The 17,004-nt window shown below is 37.0% G+C and overlaps 1 protein-coding gene across 7 annotated transcripts in view; it reads right to left on the reverse strand.

Moving 5' to 3' along the window:
• Window positions 1-17,004, reverse strand: part of Klhl32 (kelch like family member 32) — a 190,274-nt gene that overhangs the window by 44,588 nt on the left and 128,682 nt on the right. For 5 of the 7 annotated variants that reach the window (XM_074077904.1, XM_020187154.2, XM_074077903.1 and 2 more), the window contains one exon: window positions 9,930-10,145. The exons of 1 other annotated variant lie outside the window; for it this stretch is intronic. In XM_074077904.1, the coding sequence (XP_073934005.1) occupies window positions 9,930-10,145 (216 nt within the window). Of the gene's footprint in view, window positions 1-9,929; window positions 10,146-17,004 lie in introns of those variants that run through there. One more of the 7 variants, XM_020187158.2, reaches the window with a different exon arrangement.

Raw genomic sequence — 17,004 nt, forward strand, 5'->3', positions numbered from 1 at the left:
GGGGGCAGGGGGTAGAAATAAACCAAGCCTTGTATGCACATATGAATAATAAAAGAAAAATGAAAAAAAAATCAACTAGTTTCTCATGAGAATACTATGATTTAGGTTAGTACTACAAAAGAAAGGAGAGCCTTGTAGCTGTAAGGATTAATGTGCACAGGTGTGTGCACATGCATACTTGTATGTGGTATAGACTTTGAGGATTTTAGACTTCAGGAATTTTGATCTTTCAGGATTTCAGCATATGGGATTAACACTCAGGAACGTGTCTTTTAGGATTATGATCAGCCTCAGTAGAAGACAGAAGATGACTAGTGACTCAAGATTCAGGGTAGTTTTTCAAACTCTTATCTCAAAAACTTGACATAAAACTTTGGCTATTTTATTTGCTAAAGTTTTGGAATGATGAGACAAAGGTATCTAATTAACAAAGTAAAAAAAGAAGGGTTGTTTTTAAATAGCCTCGACTTTTCCATGCAATAGTTAGCAAAGTTAGTTCACTGAAGGTCGGACCTTATTTAAGGGTCAATTGCTCAACATAAATGTACCCAGAAGGTAAAAAATTCCAACAATTCTCCCCGAACGTAGATAGACTTCTAGGAGAATATTGCCAGAGCTATCGTATGACTTTTTTTAATATCCAAAGCTTTGCTTTGATGTTTTGAAAACAATTTTTAAAGGAGCTATCTGGTTCAAACACATGTACTCTCCACCTCTATCCTTGCTCTCCAGTTCTTTCTCAAGCACCTGGCCAGTCGCTGCACTTCTCATGTGTTCACAGGCGTCTCCAGCAAGCTTCATCAATGACACACATTCCATCTTCTCCTGAGGAGCTGGTTCTCTTGGTGTGAGCTTCATTTTATAAGTCATGACTTCCTTCTTCCCAGAAGGCAGTTTGTGAATAGACCAAGTTAGGGTGGTTTGGGGGCTAAAAACAGGATTTCCTAAGTGGTTCACAAAACATGAAGATGAAAGGCAAGCCAATGTGGTAAGTCTTTATTCTAAGCCCCAGAATACAAGGAGAACGGAATTAATCGTTCTAAAGCACTACACAGCCTCTGTACCTTGCCTAAATCTTCCAGGAGATGAGAAGAGCAAAAGTATTCTTCACGGGACCCGGCAAACCTGATGAATCAACCTCTTTGTTTACTTTATTATTTACTCTTTATTGGATTTATATGGGGCTTCACTCCAAAGAGTACAGAATCCCAGCAGTGGGCAGAATTAGGAATCCCATTCTGTCCTCAGATCCAAAGTCAATCTCATAGTCAAAGAGGGATGACTAGTGTATTGGTCTCTTAACTAAGCATCTTCTTTTCTGGATGGGGAGGTTTAGATTTACTTTCAGCTGTGAGTAATTTCATTGTGATTGGCTGACTTATAGTCAATTTAGTATAATTAATACCAAATTACATTGTAATTCACATAGAATTACAAATTAAAAGCTATATTAAGAGCAAATGAATTAATCAAAATTAATGATATTATGCTCACTTTTTTTGAAAATGTTAATAAGATAGGTCTTCCTAAAACGTTTAAACTTTAGCTCACCATCCATCACTCCTTTAATTAGCTGATTTCCTTGTGTGGTCAGAGTAGATTGTGTGTGGCTGTTTCTCCTCAACAAAAACACACACTGTCCATTTGCCCCCAAAATGGAGGGTGCTTTTTAGCTTCAATATCACTAGCCAATACTGACTTAATTGCTTTTATAAACAAAAGGGAACAATGTCAGAAATCTTTAATATCTACCTTTATAATCCATGGCCTTTTAGGAAAAAATACCTCTTTCTTTCCTAAAAGGATTTATCTTCCTGGTTATGCTTTTTTCTACCAGAATACTGGAATCTGCTTGCAGTCCTTCCATGCGTCACCCCATATAACACAATGGAGAGAGCTGGATAGTGAGCAGAACATCACGATAGAGAATGCACGACTCTGTGTTATGAGCACAAAAGGAATCTAAGATGATTTTTATCTGTGGATACTTAGGGTCTCAAACATGGAATACCAGAATATATTCCCAGCCTGAGTCCAAGTGGTTTTTATTTTTACTTGTAGCAAAAGTCATGGATATAAGAGTGAGGGAAGCACTGTGTAAGGATGTCAGTAGACAATAATAAATGTTGAAGCTTCTCTAGACATCTCTTCTGAATGTAAATAATTCTAGATCCTCTGGACCACTCCACAGAGAAGTTCAGATCTCCTCCCATAGAAGGCCTGGACCAGGAAATTTTTATAGTCTGACATGGGCAACTGGCAGGAAACCATGGCCACTCAACTGACCTCATTTTGTAGGATATGGGCCCATTTATTTGTATTGTTAAAAGACTAATATTTCTAAATGTCAATAAATTACTGCTTTTCTCCCTTTCACTTAAACCACATGTCTAAGATATCACCCACCTGTCAATCTATGCTGCATGAATTTCTAAAATTTCAATGCATTGAACATAAAACGAACATTCAGTGATTAATCGGTTCCATTCCTTCCATACATTTTCTAGTCCTAGATGGGGACAACAACCTACAGACTTTCTCCCACATAGTCTGGATCACTGCAGCAGAAATAATAGCACTCCAGGTTCTCTTTTGCATGATTTAAATCTCTTGGTAGGATTTTAAGTTGACTCTCCCTTATCAGCCTTCGTTTTCTTGCTTTGTACTTTACCACCTTGTACTCTGAAGAAATGAAAGGTGGTTGGTTACTCCCGCCGCTACAAATCTCCATCCATTCTTCAGAATCAACCCATCTACAGCCCCGATCTTCTGTGCTGTGATAAAAAAAAGACCCTCCTGCACAACTTTTATTGGAGTCACTTTTGCAAGTCACTTTTCCTACAAAGTTGCACAAAAGGTAAAAATGAAAACTGGTAATTTATTAGGACATGTGTAATGAGTGAGTGCTGGCTCACTCATTATAGAATAATATATAAAAACCTGACTTAAAAGATGTACGAGGTACTTCTGTTTTTTTGTTATGTTTTGTTTTTAATTAGAGACTTGGTGTACTTCAGAAGAATATAGTGAGACCACTATTGAATCTTGTGCTATAAAGTTAGTCAATCACCGAACCTCTTCAAGCTATGGCTTTCTTACTAGTTAATATTTGGATAAAACTTGCCTCATCAACCTTAAGGTTGATGAGATACTCAGATGAAATTATGTGTAAAAATGCATTAAAATATGAAGCTCTCTAGGCCTGTAAAGAATTATTTTTGTTGTTATTATTGATGGACTTCTGTGCCTAGCCTTAGGGTTTCTACCACATATATAGCTTATGCTTGGGTTTTATTTTTAAATCCCTGATAACCCAGGTAGCAGCAATATTACTGCAGGCCACCAATGCATAAGTAATATTCTCCAGTCATCTTTTTCCTTCTCACAGCAGCAACAAAAATATCAGTCTGGAAACAACATGAATCACAATGAAAATTAGAAGCAGAGAACATAAATATGTCATATCTCACAAATCACCTTGTTCTGTTGTGCTCATTTAAAAAAAAAAAAGAAGGAAAAAAGAAAAGAAAACTATTAGCTCATGGGAACAGCAGTACATGAATACAAGTTGGGTCTCCTGTAATTTCTGATAATCACTGCCCCTCATAGCTCCTTGACAACTCACAGCCCTCGTGCTGAGGATTAGCTGGAGCAAACTCCCTCTGAAATGAATGTGTCATGTGTCTCACAAAGGCATACGGCCCAGACAAACAAAAGCAAAGCCACTAGTCAAGCGATTCAGGGAAGAATCCTCACAGAGGAATTAGCCACATGTAGATCAAGAGAAATGACTAAATATACACTCTGGCAGCTTCAAGCACCAAACTCTGAAATAGGAGTTACTCAGTGTTCATCTGGGGGCCCTTAGAAGATAAAACATCCCCCAAGCAGCACTATTTGGGATGCAAAGTTGCTGCTATTTATTCTCTTCACTAACATCTAATAAGAAGGAAATGGAGATATCCTTATCACATTTGTAGAAAGACTGTATGCAGCTGGGAGGAACTGGAAAAAGTTTCTGGAAAATTGAGAAGTGGTACAAATTTGATTAGCTTACGGAATGGTAAGTAGAAAAAAAATAGAATGAGTTATCATGAAGATGCCCTGAAAGTGCCTAACTGGGAAAAAATACAGCAACAATGCTAGGATGCATCTACAAAATAGGATTGCAGAAGGGCAGAAACACGATGAAAGATTACAATTTCGTTTGGGGTAAGTGTCTCAGGCATCAATATTCTATTCCATTTCTAGTGACCAAAGTCCATGTTGCCAAAATGTGAATGCTATTCAAGGGATTTTTGATTAAATAATCATCCGTTCTGATTTCTTTGACTTGGACTGTACCACATGGATTATTAAAGGGTTTCAAAGCTGTTTATAGGGTAAGTTACACGAACAAGAGTTAACAATGAACAAAGCACTGAAGAAAAGGAAAAGGGACAGTGAGTGGTATGGAAATGTCCAAATGAAAGCATTTCACTTTCCATTGTACACATATCATTTTCAACATGCTCCAGTCAGTTTCCACTGGCAGGGAATCAGGCATGGTGGGAAAGTAGCAAGCAGAAATTTCCACATCAGACTCGGCAAGATCAATGAAAGCAGGCCACTGTTTGGTCCTTTCCATTAGTGACTGCCCAACACCCACTATTGAGTGCAATATTAGCACTAAATAGAATATGGTCAGGCAGAGTAGTTACTCAGTAACTATTTGGAATGAATGAAAGAACAAGTGAGGCACATGCCATAAAACACAGAATTAAAATTAGCAAGATGACATAGTCATGGAGGCAGGCAGAGTGGCCATTATCTTTTCTTTCTCCCTCTCCCTCACACTCTCTTCCTCTCCTCCCTTTTGCACCCTCCCCTCATCTCCCTTTCCCTCCCTGCCTTTCCCTTTCCCTCTTGTTTTTCTTTTTCTTTTTCGTCATGCTGGGAGTTAAATCCAGTGTCTCACATATGCCAGACAAGTGTTATACCACTGAGCTACACTCTTAGTCCAAGTACTTCCTAATTTCTTTTAAATACACAGGACTAATTGATGCATCTTTGTATTCATCATTCTTGAGTGAATTTAGAAGCTATGGAACAAAGTACAGCCTGAGAATTAGAAGACATGAATTTGATTTCTAGATTTTATATTTGTTGCCACATTCATGTCATCAGACAAAAAAAACCATAATAAAAATACAGAAGCATTCTCAGTATTTCATTCAGAAGTATTGAAATTAGAAGCATTATAATAGTACTGTTTCACATATCACAATCTGAAGTCTTTGCTTCTTCCTGGCCAGAGGTACATTTGGGTCAATTTATCATCTAAGAGATAAAAGATGAAAGCTGAGTATATTACTCATGTCCTGTACTTCCCAACTATAAAGTAATAGTAGCTTTTTATTTGAGTTTATCTTCTGGGATTCCTTTTAAGAAAAATAATTAAATCAAACTGTAATGCAGGGGATTTTGTGGTGTAGATAAAAGCCCAGAGGAAGCTTGTCATTGGCCATTCTCAATACTACTGACTTATGTCTCTAGAGATACAAAGTGAATCTGTTATCAATAGTATAATTTGTGGAAGCAAATTTCCAACAAAAATATAAGGAAAATGCAGACTTTAAAAAGTCAAACTCTTGCTATATCACTTTTTCTGGAATAAATACAGCTTCATGTGGGAATAGTAATATATCTTATTATCCATTCAATACATTTTAATATGAAAACTCTACATTATTATTTTTATTTATTATTTATGGAGTGCAAGGGAACAATATGGCATTGTACAATGCAAACACAATGGGTACAACCTCTGCCTCTGGGAGTATATAATCAAAGACAAATGTAGACAGGATTTCTTCCTGTTCCATTCCCCAAACAGATAACATGGCCCCTCTTTGCCATACTAAAATGGGATATAAGTAGGGTAAAGGAAATTCTCTCTGCTAAGGTCATTTGACCACTGAAATGTTTGCTGTTATTATCTAAAGTCCAGGCAAAGTTAGCCTCAAAATTTAAGTAGGAGGTACCCTCAAACCCAAAGCTAAAAAAAAAAACCACAAAACCCAAAACTAATGAACAAAAGCACTGATAGGATCCAGAGTCTAATAAAAGAAAAAAAGTACTGTCCTTACAAAATAGTAAGTCCTCCTTACTAGAAGCAGGAAAGAGTAAATGAATAGTTAAAGGACAATAAAACTTCGCCATATGCAGAGATGAAAGTGAAATAAATCTCTCTAACTTAACAAGTCAACATTTTTTGGTAAAGCTTTTTAGGTGTCTAACTTCCAGCACTATGCCTAGCATATAACAGATGCTCAAGAAATATTTACTTTTATTTCCAGGAACTGTCATATGCATTTTTAAATATCTTTTTGCTTTGGCTATCTTAGAGATATAGTAACAATTCAGAGTGCTATATTACTATATTATTTCCTTAAAAGAATCAGGATGCCTCCCATTTGGAATAAGGCTTGGGAGAGGGAAGTTAGCAAACATGTCCCCTGCCTTCCACTCCAGCATTACTTAGAGCACTTAGAAAGTGCTTAATAAATACTTATGGACGAGAGCTAAATTTCCCTATGTTAGATTGTCTCGGAACGTATGTTTCCAGACAAACGGGAGTGGTTGTTTTCTTTTCATGAAGAGCTGTCATGTTTTGGCTTATTTATTTATTTAAAACTATGTAAGTGACAGATGAGGATTGTATGTATTAAAGGTATATGACATGATGAATTGATATATGTATATATTATGTAATGACCACCACAAATTAACATATCCATTACCACCCATGTTGTACATTTAGAGCTTCAGAACTTGTTCATTCCCCAAATGAAAGTTTTATACCCTTTGTTCAGCTTCTCTTCATTCTTCTACCCTCTACCACCGATGGCAGTACTTCTGCTCAATAGTCTATACATGAATCTAACAGGAGATATTTAACAGGACCCTACTGAAACAAAGTTGTAAGTTAGAGCCAAAACCCAAAAGCAAAATACTCGCCAGGTCACAAATGTGAGTGACCTCATGCCCCATACTTCCTCTTCAGCTGCTTTACTCATTTTTTAGCTGAACCCTATAACCAATCTGGTGTCTTTCATGTGGAACCTGAAAAATCACTGGCCTTGAAACATAAAACCAAATTGTTGAGCTATACTGAGGTTGAATTTATAAAATAACATTTTCCAAAATTACTTCTACGCCCTCATGTATCTAAAGTGCAAATGTGGTAGAAGTCTCTATGTTATTGCTGAATACAGAATGAAATTAACTAACAGACCAAGCTCTCTGTGAGTGAAGAGACTTAAAGTTTAAAAAGGTCAAATGGGAAAAAAGCAGATATAAGGGATAACATTGGGGGATTTAATAAATTCTCAGATCCACAGAACAGTTATTGTAGCTTGTAGCACATTTTACCAAGGAAAGGGATTGGGTAAGGGACAGCAGGAAAAAGAAAAAAAAAAAAACTTTGTTCAGTGAGAATAATTTGAAGGTTCTTATGACAGGTCTTCAGAGCCAGACTAGGTGAAGTCTGGTGAATAATGAAAATTAGACCTTTCACTGAGAAAGGAATTGTTTCAGATTACATTATCACTACACAATGGAACAGCCACCTGCGTAAACGTGTGTGCATATTTACTGTGCTCTCACCTAAGCTACCAGTTGCACATATTAATCAAATAGCACTACCCCTCCATCCACTTTTCTATTACCTGTCCTACTTTGTGCCAATTTCCTTTCTCCTCTCAAACACCCCTTGCTTTACTGTTCTTCTTTAAGACATGGGATGGGGATTTGTCAAAGTCAATGAGCACTTTATTACAGTGAGAACGTTTCGTAATGAACAATTCAGCAATTTAATGAGATTCTGTAGATCTGTCTCCAGCCTGTCCATCAAGTTTCACTTTTATAAAGCACCCTGACACTAATCCTCTGGCATACCCAATCTTCACCCTGGGCTGAATATTAGATTCTTCCATGGTATATTGCATTACTAGTATAACCTCAGCAAAAAATGATGAACTTAACTATACTTGAGGCAATATAGCTGGTCTGATTTGATTTTTCTCTATTGAGTTGAGTATGAAGGAATTACTTACTTACTAAAATAAAGGAAAAACAGTTCCTTATTGCTCGCTGAATGCCTAAATTGAAAATATGTTTGTGAGACTTTTAATTCTTTCTTGAGGACTAGGTCTAAGAAATATCATTGCCTGAGGCAGAAATAGTTTCAAATTTCTACATTAAAGTATTTGTAGCCTTTAGAGAGGTAATCATGATAACTCTTAAGTGGACAGTATAGAATTTTCTTGACTCAGATATCTGCACATTACCATGTCGATATCCAGCAGTGCCTTCAACCATACCACAGTAAGAAAGACACCCCAAGGATGGGTAGCCTCAAATCTCAATTCAGTTAGAAAAAAATTAAATGCAGAATTCACTCTGAGACTTTCTTTTTCCCTTATAAAATGAAGAAAATTTGGCTACTTCCCACTTTGAATTGGCAAAGGAAATTCCAATGATTTATACTGTAGGGAAAAGCTGCAGACCATTGAAATCCCTGCCCAAATCATATCCTCATCGACACTTTCAACCTCTGCCTGAATAAGCATTTCCAGAAATGTTCCAGAGGAAGCAAAAGCTTAAGACTCTTTTTTTTAAATCAAAACAATGTAGAATAGTGGGAAGATGGGGCAGGTGTCTGCAGACTTGGGACTAAAAGCTGGCTCTGCTCTGTAATTCTGAGCCAGGCACTGAAGTCTCATCTTGTTCATCTGGAAGATGGGATGGAGACAGCCATTCCTCAGGCCTGTCAAAGAATGTGGGACCTGGCTAGCCCAAATATTGCAGCTCTTATTATTCTCAAGAACAAAGGGGAGTTGATGATTAAAGAACTACAAAAAAGGGATGAAAGTATGGGAAAATCATCCACCAGCAGAGTCAGATGCTGCATAATGAACAGCTACACAAGACTCAGTTTTGGCCAATACTAAAATACTCTCTGGATATGTTTGTTAATATATCAGGAATTTACTGTTTTGTCAGCCAATAGAAAACTGAAAATTTCCCTTATATTGTGCATATGCTATTTTTCAAATTATCATGAAATCCTGAAGGTATTTCATTCAAGAAGTAAAAAAAGAAAAGGAAAGAAAAAACGGCTAGCCAGTGCTTCAGAGAGTGAGATAAACAGTATTAGAAGAAGGGGGAAGATGGGCTCTGTTTCTCAAAGACACCAGATGGATTATTCAAGAATAGTCACTGGAGATGAGCAGAAGAGGATTTAAATTGAATAATCAACTTCAAAACACAAAACATCCTTCTGTCCCCTAGACAAAGCAATGACACAATGTGAAAAGAATGCTATGTCAGGCGAAAGGGCAGGGCTTAGGAAAGTAGCAATGAATGCAGAATGAGCTGAAGAGGGAGCTTTTCCCTTCTGCAGTGCAAGAAGAGCTTCATTTCATTTGAGGTCCAAGATGCTCTCTATTGCAATAAAGAAATGTTTCTGAATTATTTACAGAAAAACTCAGAATTTATGAACCTTCAATGCCATTGGTCTTGAATATGCACATTACTTTATAATTCTTCTCACAGTTTAAGAACAAGTTTTCTTCTTTCTTTCTTTTTTTTTTTAAAGGGGGCATCTCTTTACTTTTTCGGATGTGACTAGGTTCAAGTTTTAGGAAGCTACAGTGATTCTGAAGAATATCATCAGGGGTCCCCACAGTTAAGCTGCATAGTCAGCTGAGGCCTGAGAGCCTCCAGGACTGGTGATGTTCAACCACTAACCTGTCAAGGAAGCAGGACAACTTCAACCCCTCTGAGGATCAAACCATATAAAACAAAGGTTGTTGCTCCTCACTTCTTTTCTTGTAACAAGGTCAAGCCTTCTCCACGCTAACAGAGGACCCTCAGAGCCCCCTTACCTGCCATATCTGCTCTTCACTCAGGGAGGTCAGGCGGTCGCTCTTCAGGACCTCCTGAAGCAGGCAGTAAGGAAGTGTGAGAACGTCCTCCGGGCGGCTCTTCAGAAGTTCAGAGAGATGTTTCACTAAGAAATCGATCACTGCTTTCTCCAACAAAGTGAGGTTAAAGAGGTCAGCAAGTCTGTACAGATCCAAGTAATTAAAGCTATTTAGTTCCTGGGTGCCAAAAAAATAAAAAGTGAAAAAAGATCTCTTAGAAATCAATCCAAGAATGAGCAGGCAAGAACTTCAGATTGCCTCACTAAGATTTTCATGACAGGGGTAGGAGAAATGGGACTGCTAATATTAAAAAAAAAAAAGCATACTCATTTATGAGACTCTAGGTGGATAATTACTGTTCTAGAAAAGAGTCAAAGTGGCACACACATCAGCCAACTGAAAACATGCCTGTTTTAAGTAGAATGAGAATGGGCTACATCCTGGTCTCCCCTCATTTTTACTTTACAATTATTAACATGTAAGAAATATTTTCCAACAACACAGGGAATGCAGGGTACCATGAGATAGCAATTTTACTCTACTGACCTATTAATTTCAACCTATTTACCCCTTTTTAGTTACCTAATGACATAGGAACTCTATCTAAAAATGTTCTTATTCTATTGTAATATATTTGCTTCCATAAATATTTGAGAATTTAAATGAATATGTTCTAAGTGGTGCTCAATACAACAGCCACAAGCTACAAATGGCTATTGTCCATCTGAATTGTGCTGAAGTATAAAACACACATCAACTGCAAAGAGTAAGAAAAATAAAATGGTATCAACTATCTCAATTTTATTGCTTATATGTTTAAATGAATTCTGGCTATTACTGGGTTAACTATGTGATTATAATTAATTTCACCTGTTTCTTTTTACATTGTTAATGCAGCTAATAGGAAATTTTAAGTTACATATGTGACTTCCATTTCATGTCCACTGAACAATAAGTGCTGCTCTAAACAATAAAGAAATTGTATAAATAATATTCAGAGTACCAGCAGCATCATTATTATGGCTACCTGGGCATGTTTTTCTATTTTAAATCCTCTACTTACTGGTAGGTGACATTTTAATTATATTCATATTCATAGTAGAAGTCAACCTAGAAGACTTCAGAAACCAGTCATAAGATTCTTTTGTCCTTTTTTCTTCTTTTGTTTTTTAAAAAGGTTTTATTGACATATAATATTTGTATAGGGGGACACATTGCAATATTTACATATATGTTTACAATATATCTTAGATTTAGCCCATCATTCTCCCTCTTCCCACCTTCTTAGAACAATTTCAGCTAGTTTCATTCTTCTATTTTAATATATGAATACAAATTGCATACACCATATTCATGTTCATTCACCCTTTCCTTATAACCACCCCCTTCCTATTTGTACTCACCCAGAAAATACCTATATTACCCTCTGCCCTTCATTTTCTTAAGTGTATATTGATGGTCCAAGGGACTTTGGCCTTGGTACTTCAGGTCTTAGATAGCGTGCTTTAATCAAATTAACTCCCCCCATTACTTACTCTTTTTCTATTGCTATGCTCCCCTCATATTCAACAGCTTACAGTAAACACAGTATATTATACTATATTCACATATAGATTGGCTGGTTCTATATTTTTTATCCTCTCACATTTTCTTTCCTTCTAAGATTCTTAATAACTCTATTTGCCAACACGATTGAAAAGGAAAAAATGCTTATCTTTAAAATGAAGTTTATCACAGATGACCACTAAAATCCATTACAACTCAAATATCTAAGAGTCTACTGACAGCTATTCAATCACAATAGTCTGATTTCTCACTCAGCAGATTTTATTAAAGGAATATGGAAGTTGACTTCAGTACTAATTTTTAAAGTGATGTTTAAAAATGTTCTTTAAATATTCCTTCTTAGGATTGGTAACTTCTACCCTGGGATGAAAGAAAGGTTAAGGGGGGAGAAATGACCCAAATGTTGTATGCACATATGAATAAAAAAAAAAAAAAAAGAAAGAAAGGTTAATCCTTTCTTTCTATGGAGTTTTACTGCAAACTTTAGAACTGTCTCCCTGGGAAGAATATGTTATTTCTGGCAAGTACATCTGTGAAGCAACTTTAGCTGCTTCTAGGCCCTGGATATCATTTGGTGCTCCATTAAATTACTCTGAAGTCCTCCAGAAGCCTGGTGGGGTGTCAGTGCCTTTTAAGTATTGCACGGGCATGCCCAAGGGACAGCCAGGGCTCTGATGGAGTGACCATAGACCTGGCACACAGAGGTGAGCATGACAAAAGCACAAATAGCCTCGTTCTACAAAGCAAAATTTGATGGGCATGCAACCAAGGGAAAATAATTTTTTTCACTAGTTCTGACAAAAAGCTGTATGCAACTAGGAGTTTGGGCTGGATTATATAGTGTTAACTAAATATTCTTTATTCGCATCCATATGTCTTTATAAGGAGATACTGGGTCTCTTCCAATTAGAAGCCTACAAATAAAAAGCAATACACTTCAAAACTACAGAGAACTAAAAATAATTTCAATGAGGGATTTTAAAAAATGGTCTTTTCCGCTATGTTTCTTTTGAAGGTAATTCTTTAACACCTTCTTCTACAGTCCTGAAATACTTTTTATTTCCTAAGGAAATATTTTTCTAACCCCCAAGACCAATCTAAAAAGCATTTCCAGTTTATTAGTGTAGAATGGAGAAAGCTTCACTGAACAGTAAAAAGGAAGGGAACTGACACATTTGTGGATAAGAGAAACATTGGTTATAAAATACAAATGCCCTGTACCCTACCTTTTTATTTTTTACTTCTTAAAAACATGTCCCCACATCACTAGTGCTTTTTAGATATCCAGAAGTTTCCATTCATCTTGCCAAGCATAGTTTATACCTCAGTAGTTAAACTGTAAAGTGGGAACAAAGAACTCACCCTCCCTGAGCCCATGATGCCCTAGAAAACACTCCTCATTCTGGGCAGATGGACTTCGTGAGCTTTAAGAAAAATTCTTGTCCTTTTGGTTAAGACTGTGTATAAGCAAATCAAACACCAATCATGCTGCTTTTAAGGATTTCTGTTAATGTGCTAGGGGTAGGTGGGAAGCAATGGTAAAATTACATTAAATGCCCACCTATAGTACTGTGGATGGAAAAAAAAATCATTGCTGTTTTAGAAGAGTGCTGTTGTGTTTCTAGTTATAAAAAGTAATAAATGTTCACTTCATAAAATTCAGGATATATGAAGTATGAGAAAGAAAACCAAAAATCATTCATAATTTTATCATGCAGAGATAATCACTATTAATGTTTTTGTATATATACATGTAGCTTCTGAAAAAGAAATCTTTTATATGCCAAAGAAAGTGAAAGAATAATTGCATTCAAGACAGAAGAAACCCGTGGCCACTCTAGGGACTTGTGGGCAACTCAGGCTGGGAGGGAAGAACAAGGCCCAGGGAGTCTGGCTCAAATCCACCTCTGACATTGTTGATAGGAAACTTGAGTCAACCACTGAACTTCCATTAAAAGCCACTTACAAAATGAAAATTCAACCAACTCATAGGGTTGTCATGGAAACAACATATGAAAAGCACTTACTATAAGCTTGGCCAATGGGAAATATACAGCAGTTTGGAGCATGGCAGAGCAAGAATAATATAGTATATTTGAGTAGTTTGGTACTACCAATACTGTAGTTTGGTATTCATAAACCATGATTCATCACTGATGCAAGGAGGTCAAAGTGACAAATGTGGTCTCCTTAGATATCCAAGTCTTGCAATAAGGCACACCATTACATCAGGAAAAAAGAAGATGGCCAAAGTAAGAAAACCCACAGAACTGGGATTTAAACTAATGACTTGTCAGTGCTGCCCTCAGTTGTGTTACTAATCTAATCCTTTTTCCTAAACTCTGGATTCATTTTCAAAACTGCCTGTAAGAAGACATCTTCTCTTAGATATTCCACAACCATATTGAACTCAACATGTCCAAATTGAACCTATTTTATGAAAACCTGCACATTTTTCCTTGCATTTTCTCTCAGAGAATAGTTACCTCTAGCCACCTTCATCAGGAACCTAAAAGTTACTCCATATTTTTGTTATATCTAGTCTATCACCCAGTCCTATCTGTTCTTTCTCTTTCTGTCCCTCATCATCTCCTGTCTATACTTTTTGCAACAGTGTCATAAGTTACCATTCCTGCCTCCAGTATCAAACTCTCAATTCTCTTTTTACCTGAGCCTGATCATACTAATCACTTGTTTAAAACTCAGTAATAGGTTTCCATTTGCTCACAGGAAAAAAATCAAAACTCAAGACACTGCGTGGTTTTCTATGATCTGGATCTTGCTCATCACCTTATCGTGCACAGCAGCGACCCTCCCCACTCTGGCTGGGCCCCAGCTGTGACAACCACTTACACATTAACATCATGTGTACAACCACAGCAGGCACTGTTAATGCGTGGTGAGCAAAAATTAATAAGCCCCAGCCCTGGGTAGTATAAAGTCTCTTGGAAAAGGGAGACAATAAAAAAAATAAACTTACACATAAATGAAAAATTATAACCAAGGTAAAGACTACAAAGGGTAGAATACGGGGCTGTGAGTGACCACATAGGGGATTTGACCTGGAGTAAAAAATTACTAAAGACATAACTGAGAAGCCACATGAAGTTGACAGTGAAAGAAGAGCAGATGTTAACTTGGCAAAGGAGTAGGAATGGGGGTGGATATTGACTATATTGTTTTTACTTCTGTTTTCTTAATGCTCTGGCATCTTGGGTCCACTGATGGGAGAAACAACTCTTCCTAGAGTTGTCTAATTCTTGGAACAGAAAAGGGCTTTCACACACTAACTAACCAATCTAGAAGCCATACTCTGAACCACTACCTCAGCCAGAGACCTACTTGGCAGGAGGCAATATTTCTCTGTCCTAATCATCCCAGAGCCAAATGGAAACTGCTAGATTCTGCCCATATTCCCTAGGGTACATGGAAACTATTCAAAGCAGCCATTTATAAGCCTGCTTATCTGCCTCATCACTTCCTTCCTTGCAGAAACCATAATACAGGCTCAAGCCCACTTTTCACCCTCACTCCCCCTGCCTCCTGACCAATCCTGGGACTTTGCTGTGTGGCATGTCCCCTCCTTTTGGGAATGTGAGTAGCAAACTATCTTTTCAATAGCAATTGTCTCCTTGTCTGTCTGCCTGATCATTACTAAGTAATAATCAAATCTACATTTTTAAACAATCTAACCAGCAGGGGAAATTTCAGTGACAGTGTTTGGATCATGTATTAAATTCCTATGGATGAGGAATTCTGTTTCCATTGTTTTGTCTGAGCATCCTAACTACTCATCCCCTTCCTCCTCATGTAATCCTGGTCACATTACTCTACTTTATCTGCTTTTAGAACTCATTATCATCTATAATTATCTTCTGCATTTCTCTTCATATTTGTTTACAGTATTTCTGTCTCCTGCCTCTGCCCCAGTTAATAAGTTCTATGGAAGACAAACCTGTCTGCTTTGCTTACTGGTGTATATAAGTGTTTGGTACATGGAACTCAAGTCACCCTTGCTGATTTCACCTTCTCAACTTCCCTGGCTCAGGTCAAATTGACTACATCCTCCTTTGTGCCCCTACCCTGCCTTCCACAGATTCTAGCACAGTACTTGAAACACCCTTTGATTATAAATGTCTCCTTCTACCAAATCCAAGCTTCTTGGTAGTAGAGATTATGTGTAATTCTCTGGGTAGCCCTGATAGCCAGTAGGGAACAGATGCTCAACACATGTGTTTACTGAAAGAATGTCCATGAGTATTTTCTATTTCCCTATAACTAAGCAAAAACAGAATATCCTGTGTCTGTCCAACAGGTCCATCTAACTATGAAACTTGTCCAAATTGGGCCACTTCCCCTTTCCTTTCTTGCCTTCCTACACTACGCACAAAGGCAAAGCCAGGGGTCATCCAGTTTTCCAAGTAGGAAAAATTGGTTTTAATACCAATAGAGTTGAAAGTGTTAATGGACAAACACACTATAATCATTCTTCTGTGAGAAAAAATATTTCAATCCCCCCTCCAATATTTCTTTTAAATTTCATTTCCTCTGTCAATTGGCTACTCAGATCAATTATTTTAACACCTTTTCAAATGATACTTGTCCTTCTTATGTCTTGGTTCCCTTATATTGTGTGTCTTTAAAAAAAGTCTAAGTATGCAAGTAAAGGCAGTGGTTTCAAATGGAAATTATAGCTTGGAACATGAAACTCTCTGTAGTAAAAAGAAAATCTTTCTCTTTTCTTTCTAAAAAGGTTTCATTTTGGTCATATGGCTTCCCACCTGAAATTTAGTTTCTATTCAGAATTATGGTGCATATATTGTTGTTCTTTGGGGACTATTTTGAAATAATATTTATTTTTCTTTGGTTTGGGGCTATTTGGCTTTTCTTTTCCCTTCTATTTGTTTCTTTTAGTGTGAATGACAAGTTAAAAAACAGAGGAGCCATAAAAATGTGTTCCCATTATTGCACTAGCTGCAAAATGAACACCAATTTTCCAAGTTTGATAATTCTTAAAAGCATGTATTCTCCAAATCTAGTCCTTTTGTATGATCCATTCCCCTAATTAGACTCTTAAAAGGGTTATTCTCCAGATTAACAAGTGACTATGATAAGGGAAAAGAGCATGGCAAAGGCCAAATACTATCATATTTTGGGTTATATTCAAATGTAATCACATTTTTGAGGCCAAATATCAGATGACTTAAGACATGAGTGGGTAGAAGCTGGGCAGTTTGAGGGGTATAGATTGACTATATGGCCCTTCTGCCAAAGGTAAGGTGGCAAGAAAAAAAATTAGTTTGGGTCTTTGTGATACCCCTTTGTGGGTCTCGTGTAACAGAATGACTGGCCATCAATTAAGTGATGTTTCTCCCTACCTCAACTAGTCAGGCACTGGTAATAAACAACCAAAGTTCACACAAGAACTTTGTTTTATAATTTAGAGTAGCTTTTAGCCTGTCCTTGAAAT

The sequence above is a fragment of the Castor canadensis genome, chromosome 1, assembly GCF_047511655.1.
Source record: "Castor canadensis chromosome 1, mCasCan1.hap1v2, whole genome shotgun sequence".
Classification (NCBI taxonomy): Eukaryota; Metazoa; Chordata; class Mammalia; order Rodentia; family Castoridae; genus Castor; species Castor canadensis.